The sequence below is a fragment of the Lithobates pipiens genome, unplaced genomic scaffold, assembly GCF_037356315.1.
Source record: "Lithobates pipiens isolate NorthernLeopardFrog02 unplaced genomic scaffold, aLitPip1_a1.2 Scaffold_19, whole genome shotgun sequence".
NCBI classification, from domain to species: domain Eukaryota; kingdom Metazoa; phylum Chordata; class Amphibia; order Anura; family Ranidae; genus Lithobates; species Lithobates pipiens.
The window spans coordinates 587,676,919-587,698,043 of record NW_027507764.1 but is presented as its reverse complement, the minus strand read 5'-3'; the positions used below and the strand labels follow the sequence as shown (position 1 = coordinate 587,698,043).

Here is a 21,125-nt window from a genome sequence, read left to right as displayed (position 1 = left end):
TGTGTGTTGATCCGGCAATGACCCATCCCCCACCCGCCATACATTATAACCCGGATCTGGTGCATCAATGACAATTCCGAGAGTCACATGACTTTTTCATTCTTTATTTCGCTCCTTTACGTGACATTTCATAGAGAACGTTCCATAGAATTCATTTCTCGTCTCTTCATTGGAGGAACGCCCGCTCTTTTATGGTATGCTTGCAATACCGATGTTGAAGCCAGGAAAGCGTGGTCTGCAGGGTGGTCTGCCGAGGCGTCCGCAGGGTGGTCTGCAGGGTGGTCTGCCGAGGCGTCCGCAGGGTGGTCTGCCGGGGGGTCTGCGGGGTCGTCTACCGGCACGTCTCACCCTTGAAATCTGAAGGAGAAAGTGAGATTTCCCAATACTGTAAACCTTGGTTTGAGAGCGTTTTGCAAGACAAGCAAAAATTTTTCAAAAAAGTTTTTGGACTTGATATACAGTCACAACCGAGTATAAAAGAGAAGAGAGGCGCCTCTAAGTGTAGCAATATGATTACATCGATACATTAATGAAGGTGCAACATTTAGAAAGTCTCATGGTTGATGATTAAAACGGACACATGTTGTACCTTGTTTAACCACTTGAGATCCGCATCTATTGACGTCGTCCCGTGCACGAGCGGCCGGCGCCCCCTCCCCCACCTCTGAAGGGCGCGTGCGGCGTGCTCTGTGATCAGCGAGTCTATGAGATCCCTTACCACGTGATCAGCTGATCATGTGATGTCAACACAGCCGGCGATCACCGGCGGCAGTGAGCGGGACGTCAGTCCCGCTCACTGCGAGCTGCCGCCAGCTCTCAGTGCCCACCTGTGCCCCCTACAAGTGCCACCTAGCAATAGGCAACCACAGTGCCGTCTACCAGTGCCACCTGTCATTGCCCACAGTGCCACCTATCAGTGCCCATAATCAGTGCCTGAAGAACAGTGCTGCATATCGCTGCCACTTACCAGTGCCCATCAGTCCCACCCATCCGTGTCACCCATCAGGGCCCATCAGTACCATCTTATCAGTGCCGCGTTAACTGTGCCTATCAGTGCCCACCAGTGCAGCCCATCAGTGCATATCAATGAAGCAGAAAAATTACCTGTTTGCAAAAAATTTTAACAAACTATTAACCACTTCCCGACCAGCGCACGACAATGTACGTCGACAGAATGGCACGGGCAGGCATATTGGCGTACATGTACATCCAATATTCAATGCCACCCTGCCATCGGGAGCGCTGGTCGGGACCCCCGTGAGTCCGGTCGCGGGACCCGCGGACTCGATCGCCGCGGGCATCCCCGCGATCGTCTCACGGAGCGGCCGAATGGAGGAAATGCCGTGTAAACAGCATTTTTCTATTCTGCCTAGCAACTAGTGACGCTGATCTCTGCTCCATGTGATTGGAGCAGAGATCAGTGTTCACTAAATGAAAGCCCAACCCCCCCACAGTTAGTAACACGCCCCTAGGAACACTTAACCCCTACACTGCCACCCACTGGTTAACCCCTTCACTGCCAGTGTCATTTACACAGGAATCAGTGCATTTATATAGCAGTGATTGCTGTATAAATGACAATGGTCCCAAAAATGTGTCAAAAATGTCCGATGGGTCCCCCACAATGTCTCAGTCACAATAAAAATCGCTGATCACCGCCATTACTAGTAAAAAAATAAATAATAAAAAATTATTAATAAAAATGCTATAAAACTATCCCCTATTTTGTAAACGCTATAACTTTTGCGCAAACCAATCAATAATCGTTTATTGCGATTTTTTTTTTTACCAAAAATATGTAGAAGAATACGTATCGGCCTAAACTGAGGGAAAAAAATGCTTTTTTATACGTCGCACGACCGCGCAATTGTCAGTTAAAGCGACGCAGTGCCGAATCGCAAAAAGTGGTCTGGTCTTTGACCAGCAAAATGGTCCGGTCTGTAAGTGGTTAAACATGATTTTTATTTTTTTCTAAATTTTCCATCTTTTTTTGTTCGTTTAGCAAAAAATTAAAACCCTCAGCTGTGATTAAATATCACCAAAAGAAAGCTCTGTTTGTGGTAAAAAAAATGATAATTTCATTTGGGTACAGTGTTGTATGACCGCGCAATTGTCATTCAAAGTGCATCAGCGCTGAAAATTGGTCTGGGCAGGAGGAGGGGGGGGGGGGTTTAAGCGCCCAGGATGCAAGTGGTTAATATGTAACCACAATGTTACACTTAGAGGCGCCCTTTCTTCTCTTTTATACTTATGGAGGCTTCCATTTGTGGATGGACATTTTATGGTCACGCAACCAAATCAGATCGCTAGAATCTTTTTTTTTTTTTATATGGACTATAAACTGAAGGATTTATGAATAAAATAAAATAATAAATAAAATAAAATGGTTGTGGAACGAATCATTTGAGTTTCCATTATTTCTTATGGGTAACTTCGCTTTGATATACAGGTGCTTTAGATTACAAGCTTGCTTCCGGAACAAATTATACTCACAATCCCAAGGTTTTATTGTAATTACATTAGAAGTCTTGATTTACATTCGGGGGGGGCATATCACCGCCCTGCCGAAACAAGGGTTTTGCCACCAAGTACGTAGTCATGTTTCGGTGAAGGGGTCAAATACTTATTTCACTCAATGAAATCAGTTTATAACTTTTTTTTTCTCTCTCTTCTACTCCCCCCCTCCCCCCCCCCCCATTCTCTCTCTCCTCTTTACTCTTTATATAGTTCTGGTAGCAGAACTTTTATTTCCTTGGTTATCATTATACCAATTGTACATCGTTCCAATATGCAGTATAAGATTTTTATATTTTAGATTCTATAATTACATTTTTTTTTTTTAACTATACTCTTGATAATAGTTAAGACCTTTTTTTTTATATATTTAATTTTAATATATATATTTTTTTCATTTAAAAACTATACTCTTGATAATAATTAAGACCTTTTTTTTATTTTATTTTTATTTTATTTTTAAACTATTCTCTTGATAATAATTAAGACTTTTTTTATATTTAATTTAATTTTTATTTTATTCTTAAACTATACTCTTGATAATAATTAAGACCTTTTTTTTATATATTTAATTTTAATATATTTTTTTTTTTTCATTTAAAAACTATACTCTTGATAATAATTAAGACCTTTTTTTATTTTTATTTTATTTTTAAACTATTCTCTTGATAATAATTAAGACTTTTTTTTATATTTAATTTAATATTTTTTTTTTAACTATACTCTTGATAATAATTAAGACCTTTTTTTATATATTTAATTTTAATATATATATATATATATTTTTCATTTAAAAACTATACTCTTGATAATAATTAAGACCTTTTTTTTATATTTAATTTTATTTTATTTTTAAACTATTCTCTTGATAATAATTAAGACTTTTTTTTATATTTAATTTTATTTTTTTTTTCATTTAAAAACTATACTCTTGATAATAATTAAGACCTTTTTTTTATTTTATTTTTATTTTATTTTTAAACTATTCTCTTGATAATAATTAAGACCTTTTTTTTATATTTAATTTTATTTTTATTTTATTTTTAAACTATACTCTTGATATAAATAATGGCTTTTTATATGATTCGTTATATCGCATAGGGATTTTGTTTTACACACATACTTCCCGCTGTTACCTATTCATGTATTATTTGTCCTGATTAGGTGACCTTTATGCAGTTTTCTAGCAGCGCCAATTCCCCTTTTGCGATTATCTGCTTTTTGGGCACCATCCTGTGGTGCCTTTTCTTTATTGTACATCACGGGACACAGAGCCATAGTAATTACTATGTGTGTTATAGGCCACCTTCAGGTGATGGACACTGGCACACCCTAAGACAAGAAGTCCATTCCCTATATAACTCCTCCCATTACTGGGAGTACCTCAGTTTTTTTTTCACCAGTGTCGAAGGTGTAGGTCACAAATAAAGATGTGCTGTGCTGAGCTCCACTGGAATAGTCCTTGCTGGGGCAGGCCATGCAACCTGATCCATTCAAAGTGTCTTTCCAGGCCGAACTGAATGGTTCCTGGGCCTCGTGGCGGAAGAAACAAGGTTTAGCCCCGTAACGCTTCTCTTTTTAGAGAGCTGGACCCCGGGATCTGGTACTTTGTTTTCTTTTTCCAGGCATAAAATTTTCCTGGGCGGGGTGCATTAGGGGTCCAGGAGTGTGGAGGTTTTTGTAACGGAGCCCACCGTGAGGGGTGAATATTGGGTCTGTTGGTTCGTACCACAGGATCTCTGCGGCGGGAAAGGTAAGTGGAGATTTCTAAGGAATTTTAAATTCTCTTATGAATTGTCTCCTTTAACAAAGTAAATGTTGTCATGCCTAAAAGTCACCACTGGGAGGTGTATAGAGCACGTACCTTTCATGCTTTCCTCAGATCTCTCGGTAATCAGCAGAAGCTGCAGAATTCCCTCCGGTAAGGTGTTGGGGAGGGATTTTTTTTTCCTAACACCCTCCACCTGGACGGAAGCTCTCCCCCTCTCTTTGGATAGAGGGGCAAGCTGGAAACGATCGGTGGATGCCGCTCCATGTTCCACCGCCTGCACGGCGGTTTGCCACAGCCTCCTCGCCGCCCGCCCCCCCCCCTCACTCACACACATACACGCTGATCCTGTCCGATCGGAGGCCCATGCTTGAGCGGGAAATACACTTTTTTTTTCTAAAAAAAGAGGAGGGGGCGAGGTGGGAATACGGAGGGGGAGTGGCTTAGCACGGCATTGGTGTGCAGCAATGTCCAGCGTGGGAGTACTTTTAAAAAGCTCCATTTTGCTGTTTGCAAACTGTCGGAGGGACACAAGAGCAAAAAGGGGGGCATGTAAGTGGTGACACAGGCATTTCCTTGGTACATTTACTAAAGCAACAGGCTGAGCACTAATACCATGTTTCCCCGATAGTAAGACACCCCCGATTGTAAGACGTATCGGGAGTTTCAGAGGGGTCGGCTAATATAAGCCGTACCCCGAAAGTAAGACATATGTCTTACTTTCGGGGAAACACGGGGGTATTGCCGCCTCCAGTGGCGTACTAAGAGTGGGGCGGGGGGTGCCACACCCTGGGGGGGGTGCCAGGCCAGCGCCCTCCCCCTCCGACTGAAGAGACAGCGCCGTTCCCCCTTCTCTCTGTGGTTGCGTCGCGCCGTTCTGATCAGTCTCGGGCAGCGGCTGTCACTCACAGCCGAGCAGAGTGAAGCCGCCTCCCCCTCCTCTTGTATGGCTACACAGTGCTGTCCATGAAGGAGAAGGAGGGGGAGGCGGCTTCACTGAAGCCACCTCCCCCTCCTCCTCCTCCTCCATACACAGCACTGTGTAGCCATACAAGAGGAGGGGGAGGTGGCTTCACTCTGCTCGGCTGTGAGTGACAGCCGCTGCCCGAGACTGATCAGAACGGCGCGACGCAACCACAGAGAAGGGGATTATTGCGCCAGGTCCCGGATCACTGCCGACAGGTGTCACTGGCTCTGTGTCCTCCCGGTACAGGTCAGTGCTGGTCATACAGAGAGAGACCAAGGAGGGGGAGGGGGAGGGGGGGTGTGAAGAGATTCTCTGCAGCTATTATGTAACCGCAAGATGCAGCTGAGGAGGACTACAAGTCCCAACATACCGGGCTGTGTGGGCTTACAGTTCTCCTCTGCTGAGCATAGCAGCTTTGTATGCTTGGACTTGTAGTCCTCCATAGTGCAGCCTTGCATGCTGGGACTTGTAGGCCTCCTCTGTAGTACAGTGCAGCCTTGCATGCTGGGACTTGTAGTCCTCTGTAATGCAGTGCAGCCTTGCTTGCTGGGACTTGTAGTCCTCTTCTGTAGCGCAGTGCAGCTCTGCATGCTGGGATTTTATTCTAATATAAGACATACCCCGAAAGTAAGACATAGTGGGGCTTTTGGGGATAAAAAGAAAGTAAGACACTGTCTTACTTTCGGGGAAACACGGTAGCAGCGGCAGTTGATGGACTATTTGCTCAAGCAGTGGGTGCAATGTCTTCTGGCAGTACCTCTGCATTTCTGCATCGGGCTATGGTCAGAAGGGGAGGTAGAAACACCCCAAAAAGGGGCTCAAGAGGTACTCCTTCAAGCTCTAAAAAGCCAAAACTCATCTCCACAATGGCATTCTCCCCTGAGAGATCTGAGGTGGTTGGTCAGAGTGAGCCACCAGGGCCGTCAAATGTTGCAACTGTTTCCAACACTGCAGCCCCTGTCTATATTACTGAAGATGTTTTTTTTCTGCAGCCATGATAGGTTTGGAAGATAGGTTAGCTGCTTTAATCGCATCCCAGTGTGGGACAAAACGCGACGGGTCCCCTTCCATTACCCAGGACCCTCTAACTGAGGATCTCGGGCCGGGGGAAGATGAATTTCCCTCAGGGAACCACGAAGAGGCTGATTCCTCCTCTTCTGAGGGGTCAAATGTGGAAGGATCAGCTTCACAATCTGATAGATTGCTGGTGCAATCAACCGACCCTTAACGGAGTCGGTTGATAAGCCCACTTCTCGTTTGGGTTTGCTAAAGCCTCCTCAACCCGCGCATGCCTTTCCAGTCCATTCATTGCTGGAAAAGCTTATGTATTCTGAGTGGGATCACCCAGATAAGCATTTTTATCCTCCTAAAAAGTTTTCAAAAACTTTATCCTGTGGAGGAAAAAATTCACGAAAAAGTGGGAGATACCAGAAATTGACGCTGCTATATCCTCTGTGAATAAAAGTTTGACTTGTCCGGTAGACAATGCTCAAATGCTTAGGGATCCAACGGACAAAAAGTTGGAATTCCTATTAAAAAACACTTTTTCTCTGGCAGGTACAGTGACTCAGCCTGCGCTGGCAGCAATTGGTGTATGTCAATCCTTGAGAGACCACATTAAACAGGTGCTCAAGGTTATTCCTGATCAGCAGGCCCAGGATTTAGCCGAACTACCGAGGCCTTATGTTTTGCAATAGACACTATGAGAAATTCTATTCTTCAGGCCTTGCGTCTTACGCTGGGGCTGGTGCATATGCGTAGAATCTTATGGTTGAAAAAGTGGTCAGCTGAGGCACCATGCAAAAAACCTCCTGGCTAGTTTTCCTTTTCATGGTGAACGGCTGTTTGGGGATGGTTTGGATAAATACATCCAAAGAATTTCTGGTGGAAAGAGTACTCTTTTGCCAGTTAGGAAGAGGAGTAATTGTGTTTCATATAAACAAGCTCCTTCTCCAGTGCCAGGGGCATCAGCCTCCAGGCAGTCACGACGGCCTCCACCGTCAGGTTCAAGAGGTAAACCTCAGGGTCAACCCCAAGGACAAAAGAAGTCCTGGGGGAGGAAACCTACAAAACAAAATACTAAAGCCTCCTTATGAAGGGTCGCCCCCGCTTGCTCAAGGGTCTGGCAGGAAGAGTGTCGAGACAAATGGGTGACTTCTTCAATAGCTCTAGGGTACAAGCTAGAGTTCAGTGAGTCCACGTCTCCTCATTTTCTCAGATCAAGCGTTCCCAAGGTTCCAGAGAAAAAGAAGTCTCTCTTTCAAGCTTTTGTCTCAAAAAGTGATCTCGGTGGTCCCCATGCAAGAGCAGGGATTGGGGTTTTATTCAAACCTTTTCACGGTGCCAAAACCAAATGGGGGATGTCAGGACCATTCTGGATCTCAAAGATCTAAACCGGTTCCTGAATATCTGCTCTTTCCACAGGGAGCAAATCCGATCAGTAGTCTCCATCCTACAAGGAGGAGAACTTCTGGCGTCAATCTACATTAAGGTTGCATACCTCCATGTGCTGATTTTTCCCGCTCACCAAAAAAATCTACGCTTCGAGGTAGAAAATCTTCATTTTCAGTTTGTAGCTCTGCCTTTCGGTCTAGCTACTGCATCTCAAGTTTTTACAAAGGTCCTGGCCCCTCCTCTAGCCAGATTAAGGGCCAAAGGTATAACGATTATTGCATAACTAGACAATCTACTCTCGCCCCAGGCAAAGATCAGTGCCATAAAGGAACTGATTCAGGTGGTCAAGGCAAAGAATGGTGGCTTCATTCAAGGCCGTTCCTTATGCTTAGTTTCATTCGAGGCTGCTGCAAAACAGTATCCTATCGGTTTGGAACAAGAAGGTCCAAGTGCTAGATTTGCCAATGCGTCTGCCTCCAAGGGTGCGCTGGAGCCTCAGTTGGTGGTAACAACAAATGCCAGCCTTTTAGGTTGGGGAGCAGTCCTGGAAGAGGCGACTGTCCAAGGGAAATGGTCCAGATCAGAAATGACCTTGCCCATCAACATTCTAGAGATTCGGGCAGCACGCTTGGCCCTGGACACTCAGGTTACAAAATTGTCCTGTCACGATCCCATCCGACAATGCCTATATCAATCACCAAGGGGGCATGAGGAGTCGTGTGGCCCAGAAAGAGGTGAATTATATCTTAACTTGGGCAGAAAACAATGTATTGGCAGTCTTCATTCCAGGAATAGAAAATTGGCAGGCGGACTACTTGAGTCGCCAGCAGTTGTTCCCGGGAGAATGGGCCCTTCACTCCGATATCTTCCTGGCAATATGCCGGAGATGGGGGATCCCAGACGTAGATCTGTTTACGTCCAGGTTCAACAAAAAGATCGACAGCTTTGTGTCAAGAACAAGGGATCCACTAGCATGTGGAACAGATGTCTTGGTGTTCCAGTGGAATCAGTTCTCACTGATTTATGCATTCCCTCCTATTCTGCTGCTTCCGCGATTTCTTCGCAGGTTCAAGCAGGAAGGGAAGTCGGTGATTCTTGTTGCCCCAGCATGGCCCAGAAGATCCTGGTATGTAGAGATCATAAGAATGGTGGTAGGGAAACCATGGACTCTACGCCACCACGTCCAGACCTGCTCTTGCAAGGTCCGGTATTCCATCCTAATGGTTTGGCTATTGACACCCACATTCTGAAGAAGCGTGGGCTGCCAGGTTCAGTGGTATCTACCTTGATTAATGCAAGGAAGCCGGCCTCTAGAATCATATATTATAGGGTCTGGAAGGCATATGTTTCATGGTGTGAATCCAAGGCTGTGCACCCCAGGAAGTATGTCATAGGTAGAATCCTTGACTTTCTGCAGATGGGGTTAGAGAGAAAGCTAGCCTTGAGTACTATCAAAGGCCAGGTCTCGGCCCTATTGGTATTGTTTCAACGACCACTTGCTTCGCCTTCTTTGGTTCATAGTTTTATTCAGGGGGTAACATGGCTTAATCCTCCAGTTAGGTCTCCCCTGAGCCCTTGGGACTTGAATTTAGTTCTGTCAGAAACCTCCTTTTGAGCCGATACGGCATATTCCCTTGGTCCTTTTGATAAAGAAACTAATATTTCTGGTAGCCATATCTTCTGCAAGAAGGGTATCAGATTTGGCAGCGCTTTCTTGTAAAGAGCCATCTTTATTCACAAGGATAAGGTAGTATTGCGTCCTCAACCTAATTTTCTACCGAAGATAGTGTCAGTTTTTCATTTAAACCAGGATATTATTCTGCCTTCATTTTTTTCCAGAACCCTGTTCTATGGAAGAAAAATCCCCACATTCTCTTGATGTGGTGAGAGCAGTCAAAGTCTATTTACAGGAGACTGCTCAGATTCGGAAAATTGTTTTTTTTTTTTTTTTGTGTGTTGCCTGAAGGTCCTAAAAGAGGACAGGCGGCATCGAAACCTATTATTTCTAAATGGATTCGGCAAGTAATTGTTCAAGCTTATGGTTTTAAGAAGAAGATTCCACCCGCTCAAATCAAAGTGCACCACACCAGGGCTGTGAGTGCTTCGTGGGCAGTGCATCACCAACCCTCCATGGCGCAAATCTGCAAGGCCGAAACTTGGTCTTCAGTCCATACATTTACCAGATTCTATCAGCTGGATGTAAAAATGCATGAGGATATTAGCCTTTGGGCCGAGTGTGCTGCAGGCAGCAGTATAAGTCCTCTGATCTCGTGGTGCCCTACTTTTGTTGTGTGTCCCTCCCCTCAGTTGGCATTGCTCTGGGACATCCCAGATAGTAATTACTATGTTGCTCTGTGTCCCGTGATGTACGATTAAAGAAACTAGGATTTTTATAACAGCTTACCTGTAAAATCCTTTTCTTTGAGGTACATCATAGGACACAGAGGTCCCTCCCTTCTTGGTTTACATGTGTATTGCTTTGCTACAAAACTGAGGTACTCCCAGTAGTGAGAGGGGTTATATAGGGAGTGCACTTTTTTATCTTAGGGCATGCCAGTGTCCATCACCTGAAGGTGCCCTATAACCGACATAGTAATATTATGGCTCTGTGTCCCATGATGTACTTCAAAGAAAAGGATTTTACAGGTAAACTGTTATAAAAATCAATTTTTTGTTTTGGGGAGGCTGCAGCTATAGAATTTTCTCCTAAGCGCAGAATCTTTTGTTTAACCAGTTGACATCCGCGTTATGGCCGAATGACGGCCACAGCACGGATGTGAATTCCCGGGAGGCCTTCATATGACGTCATATGGTCGGAGCGCGCTGTGATCACCGAGTCACTAAGACTCGGGTGATCACTGATCCGACCCAATGACAGCTGATCACATGATCAAAACAAAAGCAACACAAAAAGCTATGTGTGGGGAAAACTAACACTGCCCATCCCCCTGAACACACCATCCCCACCGTGAGACATGGTGGTGGCAGCATCATGTGGTGGGGATGCTTTTCTTCAGCAGGGACAGGGAAGCTGGTCAGAGTTGATGGGAAGATGGATGGAGACAAATACAGGACAATCTTAGAAGAAAACCTGTTAGGGTCTGCAAAAGGCTCGAGACCGGGGAGGAGGTTCACCTTCCAGCAGGACAACGACCCCAAACATCCAGCCAGAGCTACAATGGAATGGTTTAGATCAAAGCATATTCATGTGTTAGAATGACACAGTCACAGTCCAGACCTAAATCCCATTGAGAATCTGTGGCAAGGCTTGAAAATTGCTGTTCACAGACGCTCTCCATCCAATCTGACAGAGCTTTAGGCTGGGTTCACAGCTACGTGAATTGGATGTAGGTTTCCCCCGCATCCAATTTACATGACAGGAGATTATGACCGGCTCTCTATGGTGCCGGTTCACAAATCTCTGTTGCGGCTGCAGAGCGGCTTGCACAGGAACACTGTGCATCTTTGATTTAGTTCCAGGGCCAAATTCAACAAAAAATTTGGCTCTGAATCGTCCCTGAATGGGAGAAACAAGAACGCACGTGACCCCCCCCCCCCACTACGAGCCGCATCCGTCGGAGGTGCAAACCCAGCCTGAGATATTGTGCAAAGAAGAATGGGCAGAAATGTCCTCTCTAGATGTGCAAAGCTGGCAGAGACACCCCCAAAAAGACTTGTAGAGAAAGGGGGTTCTACAAAGTATTGACTCCGGGGGGCGCCATACAAATGCCCCCCCCCCCCACACTTTTCACATATTTATTTGTATCATTTATCATTTTCCTTCCACTTCACAATTATGTGACACTTTGTGTTGTTCTATCACATAAAATCCCAATAAAATATATTTATGTTTTTGGTTGTAGCATGACAAACATGTGGGGAATGTCAGGGGGTGTGTAATGATTTGTACTGCGGAGGAACAGTGAACCGCAATCACCGTACAGCACTACAAAGCAATAGTAATTGTCCTATATGGCTCCTCCCATGTACACAATTCATTACTACCCATACATAGAGGAAGGAGCAGAGTATTTCAGGAGATGAGAGTTATAGAGGAAGGAGCAGAGTCCTCCAGCAGTGCAGAGTATTTCAGGAGAGGAGAGTTATAGAGGAAGGAACAAAGTCCTCCAGCAAGAGCAGAGTATTTCAGGAGAGGAGAGTTATAGAGGAAGGAGCAGAGTCCTCCAGCAGTGCAGAGTATTTCAGGAGAGGAGAGTTATAGAGGAAGGAACAAAGTCCTCCAGCAAGAGCAGAGTATTTCAGGAGAGGAGAGTTATAGAGAAAGGAGCAAAGTCCTCCAGCAGAGTAGAGTATTACAGGAGAGGAGAGTTATAAAAGAAAGAGCAGAGTCCTCTAGCAGTGCAGAGTATTTCAGGAGAGGAGAGTTATAGAGGAAGGAGCAGAGTCCTCCAGCAGAGCAGAGTATTTCAGGAGAGGAGAGTTATAGAGGAAGGAGCAGAATCCTCCAGCAGAGCAGAGTATTTCAGGAGAGGAGAGTTATAGAGGAAGGAGCAGAGTCCTCCAGCAGAGCATTTCAGGAGAGGAGAGTTATAGAGAGATTTTGTGTCGGTCACTTACCTTGGTTATGATGTCACACTGCATGTTCTCTTTGCCGGGTGCAGTCAGGTTCAGATCACAGATTTGAACTTCCTGCGTATTCAGAGAAAATAAGAGCTGAATGTCTCTCACCTATACCAGAGCACCGACCTCCTAAGACCGACACTCCAAATAATCTGCTGTCTCTGCCCCGCCCCTCTCCTAGATCATTGGAAGTCAGGGGGGGGGGGGGGGGTTCAATTGTGTTACATTGGGACTGATCATGTGATCAAAGCAGGCGGACCCTCATACTCAGCACTCAGTGTGAAGAAATGACTGTACGGTCATAAGATCTCCAGGGCAAAAGCAGGCAAGAATCTGAATTTAAGTTATCTGAAATCCTGAGAAGTAGAATTCACTGTATAATTTCACTTTAAATAATTCAGTTGGGCAAAATTAGCTGCGTATGACCTCCTGCTGACCATGTAACCCATATTCAGCCTTATTCCAAACTAGATTAAATTCATTATTTTCCTCAAAAATCTACAAACATTTCCCCATAATGACATCATAGACTCCTCCCATGTACATAAGTATCACAGACTCCTCCCACGTACATAAGTATCACAGACTCCTCCCATGTCCATAAGTATCACAGATCCCCTCATGTCCATAAGTATCACAGGCTCCTCCCATGTACATAAGTATCACAGGCTCCTCCCACTTACAGAAGTATCACAGACTCCTCCCACGTACATAAGTATCACAGGCTCCTCCCACGTACATAAGTATCACAGGCTCCTCCCACGTACATAAGTATCACAGGCTCCTCCCATGTACATAAGTATCACAGGCTCCTCCCATGTACAAAAGTATCACAGACTCCTCCCATGTACAGATATATCACAGGCTCCTCCCATGTACATAAGTATCACAGACTCCTCCCACGTACATAAGTATCACAGGCTCCTCCCATGTGCATAAGTATCCCAGGCTCCTCCCATGTGCATAAGTATCACAGACTCCCTCCCATGTACATAAGTATCACAGACTCCTCCCATGTACATAAGTATCACAGGCTCCTCCCATGTACATAAGTATCACAGGCTCCTCCCATGTACATAAGTATCACAGACTCCTCCCATGTACATAAGTATCACAGGCTCCTCCCATGTACATAAGTATCACAGGCTCCTCCCAGGTACATAAGTATCACAGGCTCCTCCCATGTAAATAAGTATCACAGGCTCCTCCCATGTAAATAAGTATCACAGGCTCCTCCCATGTAAATAAGTATCACAGGCTCCTCCCATGTACATAAGTATCACAGCCTTTGCTCAATACTTTGGTGAAGCTCCTTTGGCACCAATTACATCCTCCAGTCTTGGTGAGTATGATGTATGATGAGTATGATGTATGATGAGTATGATGTATGATGAGTATGATGCTACAAGCTCGGCTCACCTATTTCTGGCCAGTTTCTCCCATTCTTCTTTGTAGGACCTGTAGGAAGCTCCATCAGGTTGGATGGGGAGCGTCGGTGAACAGCCATTTTCAGAACTCTCCAGAGACGTTCAATCGGGTTCAAGTCCGGGCTCTGGCTGGACCACTCAAGGACATTTATAGAGCTGTCCCGTAGCCACTCCTTTGTTATCTTGGCTTAGGGTCGTTGTCCTGTTGGAAGATAAACCTTCTCCCAAGTCTGAGCTCCAGAGCGCTCTGGAGCAGGTTTTCATCAAGGATGTCTCTATACATTGCTGCATTCATCTTTCCCTCAATCCTGACTAGTCTCCCAGTTCCTGCTGCTGAAAAACCATCCCCACAGAATGATGCTGCCACCACCATGCTTCACTGTAGGGATGGTATTGTCCAGGTGATGAGCGGTGCCTGGTTTTCTCCAGACATGACACTTACCATTCAGGCAAAGAGTTCAATCTTTGTTTCATCAGATCAGAGAATTTTGTTTCTCGTGCTCTGAGAGTCCTTCAGGTGCCTTTTGGCAAACTCCAGGCGGCTGTCATGTGCCTTTTACTGAGGAGTGTCTTCCGTCTGGCCCCTCTACCACACAGGCCTGATTGGTGGAGAGCTGCAGAGATGGTTGTTCTTCTGGAAGGTTCTCCTCTCTTCACATAGAAACACTGGAGCTCTGCCAGAGTGACCATCGGGGTTCTTGGTCACCTCCCTGACTAAGGCTCTTCTCCCCCATCGCTCAGTTTGGCCGGGCGGCCCGCTGTAGGAAGAGTCCTGGAGGTTCTAAACATCTTCCATTGACGGATGATGGAGGACACTGTGATCATTGGCACCTTCAATGCTGCAGACTTTTTTCTGTACCCTTCCCCCGATCTGTGCCTCCATACAATCCTGTCTCGGAGGTCTACAGACAATTCCTTGGACTTCATGGCTTGGTTTGTGCTCTGACATGCACTGTTACCTGTGGGACCTTCTATAGACAGGTGTGTGCCCAGGGCTCGAGTCCTGCGGGAACGCATGGGAACGGCGTTCCCGTACTATTTCCACAACGGGAACGCCGTTCCCATTAGCCGCCTGAGGCTATTCAGTGCGTAGTCCGCCGCTCCTCGGCCGCCCGAGTGACTGGTTGCTAGGCTAGGGCCGCTCCGCGTCTAGCAACCGGTCACATGACGTCGGCCGTACATGTGGGCACGCACTGGAGTCAGTGGGCAGTGCGCATACGGCTTCCAGCGCAGCCAGCGACAGACACACGCCGCTTGGATCCGGACTGTCTCCTCCTCACCTCCCCTCTACCCAGTGCCAGACAGTCCAGGCCTCCTGGGGCCACAGCCGCTGCACTGCTACCAGTTTACTTCTCTCCCGAGAAGTAAACCAGGTTAGTCACTAGTGTGTTATTAAGTTGCACTCTGCAATACCCCGCCAATACTCTGCAATACCCCGCCAATACCCTGCCATACCCTGCCAATACTCTGCAATACCCTGTCAATACTCTGCAATACTCTGCAATACCCCGCCAATACCCTGCCATACCCTGCTATACCCTGCCATACCCTGCCAATACTCTGCAATACCCTGCCATACCCTGCCAATACTCTGGAATACCCTGCCATACCCTGCCAATACTCTGCAATACCCCGCCAATACTCTGCAATACCCTGCCATTCCCTGCCAATACTCTGCCAATACCCTGCCAAAACTCTGCAATACCCTGCCATACCCTGCCAATACGCTGCAATACCCTGCCAATACTCTGCATTACCCAATACTCTGCAATACCCCGGCAATACTCTTCAATACTCTGCAATACCCTGCCATACCCTGCCAATACTCTGCCAATACCCTGCCAATACTCTGCAATACCCTGCCATACCTTGCCAATACTCTGCAATACCCTGCCAATACTCTGCTTTACCCAATACTCTACAATACCCTGCCAATACTCTGCAATACCCTGCCATACCCTGCCAATCCTCTGCCATACCCTTCCAATACTCTGCAATACCCTGCCAATACTTTGCATTACCCAATACTCTGCAATACCCTGCCAATACTCTGCATTACCCAATACTCTGCAATACCCTGCCAATACTCTGCATTACCCAATACTCTGCATTACCCTGCCAATACTCTGCATTACCCAATACTCTGCAATACCCAATACTCTGCAATACCCTGCCAATACTCTGCAATACTCTGCAATACCCCGCCAATACCCTGCCATACCCTGCTATACCCTGCCAAACCCTGCCAATACTCTGCAATACCCTGCCATACCCTGCCAATACTCTGCAATACCCTGCCATACCCCACCAATACTCTTCAGTACTCTGCAATACCCTGCCATACTCTGCCAATACTCTGCCAATACCCTGCCAATACTCTGCATTACCCAATTCTCTGCATTACCCTGCTAATACTCTGCATTACCCAATACTCTGCATTACCCTGCCAATACTCTGCATTACCCAATACTCTGCATTATCCAATACTCTGCACTACCCAATACTCTGCAATACCCAATACTCTGCAATACCCTGCCAATACTCTGCAATACTCTGCAATACCCCACCAATAAACTGCCATACCCTGCTATACCCTGACATACCCTGCCAATACTCTGCAATACCCTGCCATACCCTGCCAATACTCTGCAATACCCTGCCAATACTCTGCAATACCCTGCCATACCCCGCCAATACTCTTCAATACTCTGCAATACCCTGCCATACCCTGCCAATACTCTGCTAATACTCTGCCAATACCCTGCCAATACTCTGCAACACCCTGCCAATACTCTGCATTACCCAATACTCTGCAATACCCTGCAAATACTCTGCAATACCCTGCCAATACTCTGCATTACCCAATACTCTGCAATACCCCGCCAATGCTCTGCAATACCCTGCCAATACTCTGCAATACCCTGCCATACCCTGCCAATCCTCTGCCATACCCTGCCAATACTCTGCAATACCCGGCCAATACTCTGCATTACCCAATGCTCTGCAATACCCTGCCAATACTCTGCATTACCCAATACTCTGCATTACCCTGCTAATACTCTGCATTACCCAGCCAATACTCTGCATTACCCAATACTCTGCTTTACTCAATACTCTGCAATACCCAATACTCTGCAATACCCTGCCAATACCCCGCCAATACTCTGCAATACCCCGCCAATACCCTGCCATACCTTGCCATACCCTGCCATACCCTGCCAATACTCTGCAATACCCTGCCATACCCTGCCAATACTCTGCCAATACCCTGCCAATACTCTGCAATACCTTGCCAATACTCTGCATTACCCAATACTCTGCAATACCCTGCCAATACTCTGCAATACCCTGCCAATACTCTGCATTACCCAATACTCTACAATACCCTGCCAATACTTGCCAATACCCTGCCATACCCCGCCAATACTCTGCAATACCCCGCCAATACTCTGAAATACCCTGCCAATACTCTGCAATACCCTGCCATACCCTGCCAATACTCTGCAATACTCTGCCATACCCCACCAATACTCTGCAATACCCCGCTAATACTCTGCAATACCCCGCCAATACCCTGCCATACCCTGCTATACCCTGCCATACCTTGCCAATACTCTGCAATACCCTGCCATACCCTGCCAATATTCTGCCAATACCCTGCCAATACTCTGCAATACCCTGCCAATACTCTGCATTACCCAGTACTCTGCAATACCCTGCCAATACTCTGCAATACCCTGCCAATACTCTGCATTACCCAATACTCTACAATACCCTGTCAATACTCGCCAATACCCTGCCATACCCCGCCAATACTCTGCAATACCCCGCCAATACTCTGCAATACCCCGCCAATACCCTGCCATACCCTGCCAATACTCTGCAGTACCCTGCCATACCCTGCCAATACTCTGCAATACTCTGCAATACCCCGCTAATACTCTGCAATACCCCGCCAATACCCTGCCATACCCAGCTATACCCTGCCATACCCTGCCAATACTCTGCAATACCCCGCCAATACTCTGCAATACTCTGCAATACCCCGCCAATACCCTGCCATACCTTGCCATACCCTGCCAATACTCTGCAATGCCCTGCCAATACTCTGCCAATACTCTGCCAATACCCTGCCAATACTCTGCCAATACCCTGCCAATACTCTGCAATACCCTGCCAATACTCTGCATTACCTAATACTCTGCAATACCCTGCCAATACTCTGCAATACTCTGCCATACTCTGCCAATACTCTGCCATACCCTGCCAATACTCTGCAATACCCTGCCAATACTCTGCATTACCCAATTCTCTGCAATACCCTGCCAATTCTCTGCAATACGTACCCTGCCAGTACTCTGCAATACCCTGCCAATACTCTGCAATACATACCCTGCCAGTACTCTGCAATACCCTATCAATACTCTGCAATACCCTGCCAATACTCTGCAATGCAATACTCTGCCAATACTCTGCAATACATACCCTGTCAATACTCTGCAATACATAACCTGCCAATACTCTGCAATACATACCCTGCCAATACTCTGCAATACCCTGCCAATACTCTGCAATACATACCCTGCCAATACTCTGCAATACATACCCTGCCAATACTCTGCAATATTTACCCTGCCAATACTCTACAATATTTACGCTGCCAATACTCTGCAATACCCTGCCAATACTCTGTAATACTTACCCTGCCAGTACTTACCCTCACAAGACTCTGCAATACTTACCCTGCAATACCCAGCAATGCCCTGCCAATAATCTGCAATACCCAGCAATAATCTGCCATACCCTGCCAATATTCTGCAATACCCTGCCAATACATATTCTGCTAATACCCAGCCATACCCATCCATGCTCAGCCAAAATATTATTGGGGGAGATGACATGGATATTACAGTGGGGGAGATGTATATTACAGTGGGGACTATATGGTGGTGACATTTTCACAGGCTTTTGCAAATTCAATTATTATTTGCTGATCCGAAAAATGATCCGATCCGTGACTCTGATCCAAGGAATGATCCGATCCGTGATTTCTTTGATCCGTTGCCGATAATCTTGCACGGCAAGGGCAACGTTATTCCAGTTTGTGGGATATTTTCTAATTTGCTGTATTTGAATTTGGAACAGGGTGTATTTGTGTTAGAAATTCCCTGCGAGGGAAAGATCATCACCCATTGTGTTGATTATTCTGTTTGACAAGTTAACTTATTTTGTTTTTGTAAACTGGCACTTTACAATAAATGTTGTACTGTATTTTCTGTGAAATATATATGCATATGAGCGTACTTTTTTTTTTTTGGTGGGGGAGTGGATCTTGGGTGTGAGTTCCCACATTTTTTTCCCCAGGACTTGACCCCTGTGTGTGCCTTTCCAAATCATGTCCAATCAACTGAATTTAGCACAGCGATCGAGCTGTCACAAAGTATCGAATTCAGAGATACAAAGTGATAATATTGTTACATTGTATTATTCTGTATCCTTCATCATCAGAGGAGTGACCTTTCCTCTGCATGTTCCTCTCCGTCATAAACAAAGACTTCACATTTCACATGAAATACTCTCAGATAAAACTCACCCCATCCGGTTTAAATTCACACCGCGCTGCGTCACCTCCCTCCGACTTCAGACACCTCGTCTCCATTATTCCCAATCTCAGGATCTCATCCTTTGTTCCCTCCTGGAAGAAGATTGTGAAGATGGAAGGATACAGAGAGACTTTTTAGACTTTTTGTCACTCCTAAGTGATCCGGGAATATTTATCAGAATGAAAATTGACAATTTTTGATCAATAAAAAATAAAAATAAGTCCTTAGATGTGACTTGTAATGTAAATGTAACTATTCCTGATTTCTCGGGTGACATTGAAGTGGACCTGTCATCAATCAGTCATCACACCTCCCCCCATCACCAAATCATATTATTATTTATTATTATTAATGAACATCTTCCAGCCCGGGCAATCTTCATCACTCGATGTACAGCGGGATAAATGGTTCTATATTTAGGATGTATCCGGTCTATAAACCAGAGGCTGTGGATGGACAGTTGAATAAATGACTCTATATTTAGGATTTACCTGGTCTATAAACCAGAGGCTCTGGATGGACAGTTGGATAAATGGCTCTATATTTAGGATGTATCTGGTCTATAAACCAGAGGTTCTGGATGGACAGTTGGATAAATGGTTCTATATTTAGGATGTATCCGGTCTATAAACCAGAGGCTCTGGATGGGCAGTTGGATAAATGGTTCTATATTTAGGATGTATCCGGTCTATAAACCAGAGGCTCTGGATGTACAGTTGGATAAATGGCTCTATATTTAGGATGTATCCGGTCTATAAACCAGAGGCTCTGGATGTACAGTTGGATAAATGGCTCTATATTTAGGATGTATCCGGTCTATAAACCAGAGGCTCTGGATGTACAGTTGGATAAATGGCTCTATATTTAGGATGTATCCGGTCTATAAACCAGAGGCTCTGGATGGACAGTTGGATAAAAGTTTCTATATTTAGGATGTATCCGGTCTATAAACCAGAGGCTCTGGATGGACAGTTGGATAAATGGCTCTATATTTAGGATGTATCCGGTCTATAAACCAGAGGCTCTGGATGGACAGTTGGATAAAAGTTTCTATATTTAGGATGTATCTGGTCTATAAACCAGAGGCTCTGGATGGACAGTTGGATAAATGGCTCTATATTTAGGATGTATCCGGTCTATAAACCAGAGGCTCTGGATGGACAGTTGGATAAAAGTTTCTATATTTAGGATGTATCCGCTCAATAAACCAGAGGCTCTGGATGGACAGTTGGATAAATGATTCCATATTTAGGATGTATCCGGTCTATAAACCAGAGGCTCTTGATGGACAGTTGGATAAAAGTTTCTATATTTAGGATGTATCCGGTCTATAAACCAGAGGCTCTGGATGGACAGTTGAATAAATGGTTCTACTTTTTCTGAACATTTTTAAGGAATGGACATATTACATTTACAGTCATAGTGAAAAAGTATAGTATAGTATTGCCCTGTACTCCACCTGTATAGGTATGGCTGGAAGGTCCTCCAGGGGTTTATAGAAATAGAGGACATCCTCCCTCTGGTTGTAGAGATCCAGGGCCTCTCTGATTCGTCCTTCCTGATCCGGAGACGGAGAGTGAGCCACCTCCAATGTGACCGCCGAGAGCCACACCACACACTGCCAGACCTTCATCTTGTGTCCTCCGTAATGGTGATTTGTGTGTCTGATTCCCCCTCTATTTATCATCCGCACCTCCACCTTCCTCTTTTTCTACAAGTCTTGTGGAATCTGTTTATCCGTTTATTGCTCCATTAATAACACAATAAATGTCTTTCACAACACGTTGTTCCAAAAAGTAAAAAAAAAAAAAAAAAAAAAAAACATACTGCATTTAATTTAGCGCTCCAACCAGGCTACCAAAAATGAAATC

The 21,125-nt window shown here is 45.4% G+C and overlaps 1 protein-coding gene across 1 annotated transcript; it reads right to left on the bottom strand.

Annotated features, from left to right (window-relative positions):
- Positions 1-90: 90 nt before the first annotated feature.
- Positions 91-20,902, bottom strand: LOC143998418 (uncharacterized). Its single transcript, XM_077493970.1, has 4 exons — positions 20,714-20,902; positions 19,245-19,346; positions 12,222-12,293; positions 91-357 (listed from the first exon to the last, which is right to left on the bottom strand). The coding sequence occupies exons 1-4, from the start codon at positions 20,885-20,887 to the stop codon at positions 190-192; spliced, it is 516 nt and encodes a 171-aa protein (XP_077350096.1). The 5' UTR covers positions 20,888-20,902; the 3' UTR covers positions 91-189.
- Between the last annotated feature and the right edge of the window lie 223 nt (positions 20,903-21,125).

Bases quoted from the DNA above. Each gene is read 5' to 3' on its own strand.
- LOC143998418 (XM_077493970.1), bottom strand. From the start codon at position 20,887: ATGAAGGTCTGGCAGTGTGTGGTGTGGCTCTCGGCGGTCACATTGGAG. The intron at 19,347-20,713 runs GTGGAGTACAGG...ATCTTCTTCCAG, and splicing joins TTCCAGCCATACCTATACAG to GAGGGAACAAAGGATGAGAT. The intron at 12,294-19,244 runs GTGAGTTTTATC...CTGAATACGCAG, and splicing joins GTGAATTTAAACCGGATGGG to GAAGTTCAAATCTGTGATCT.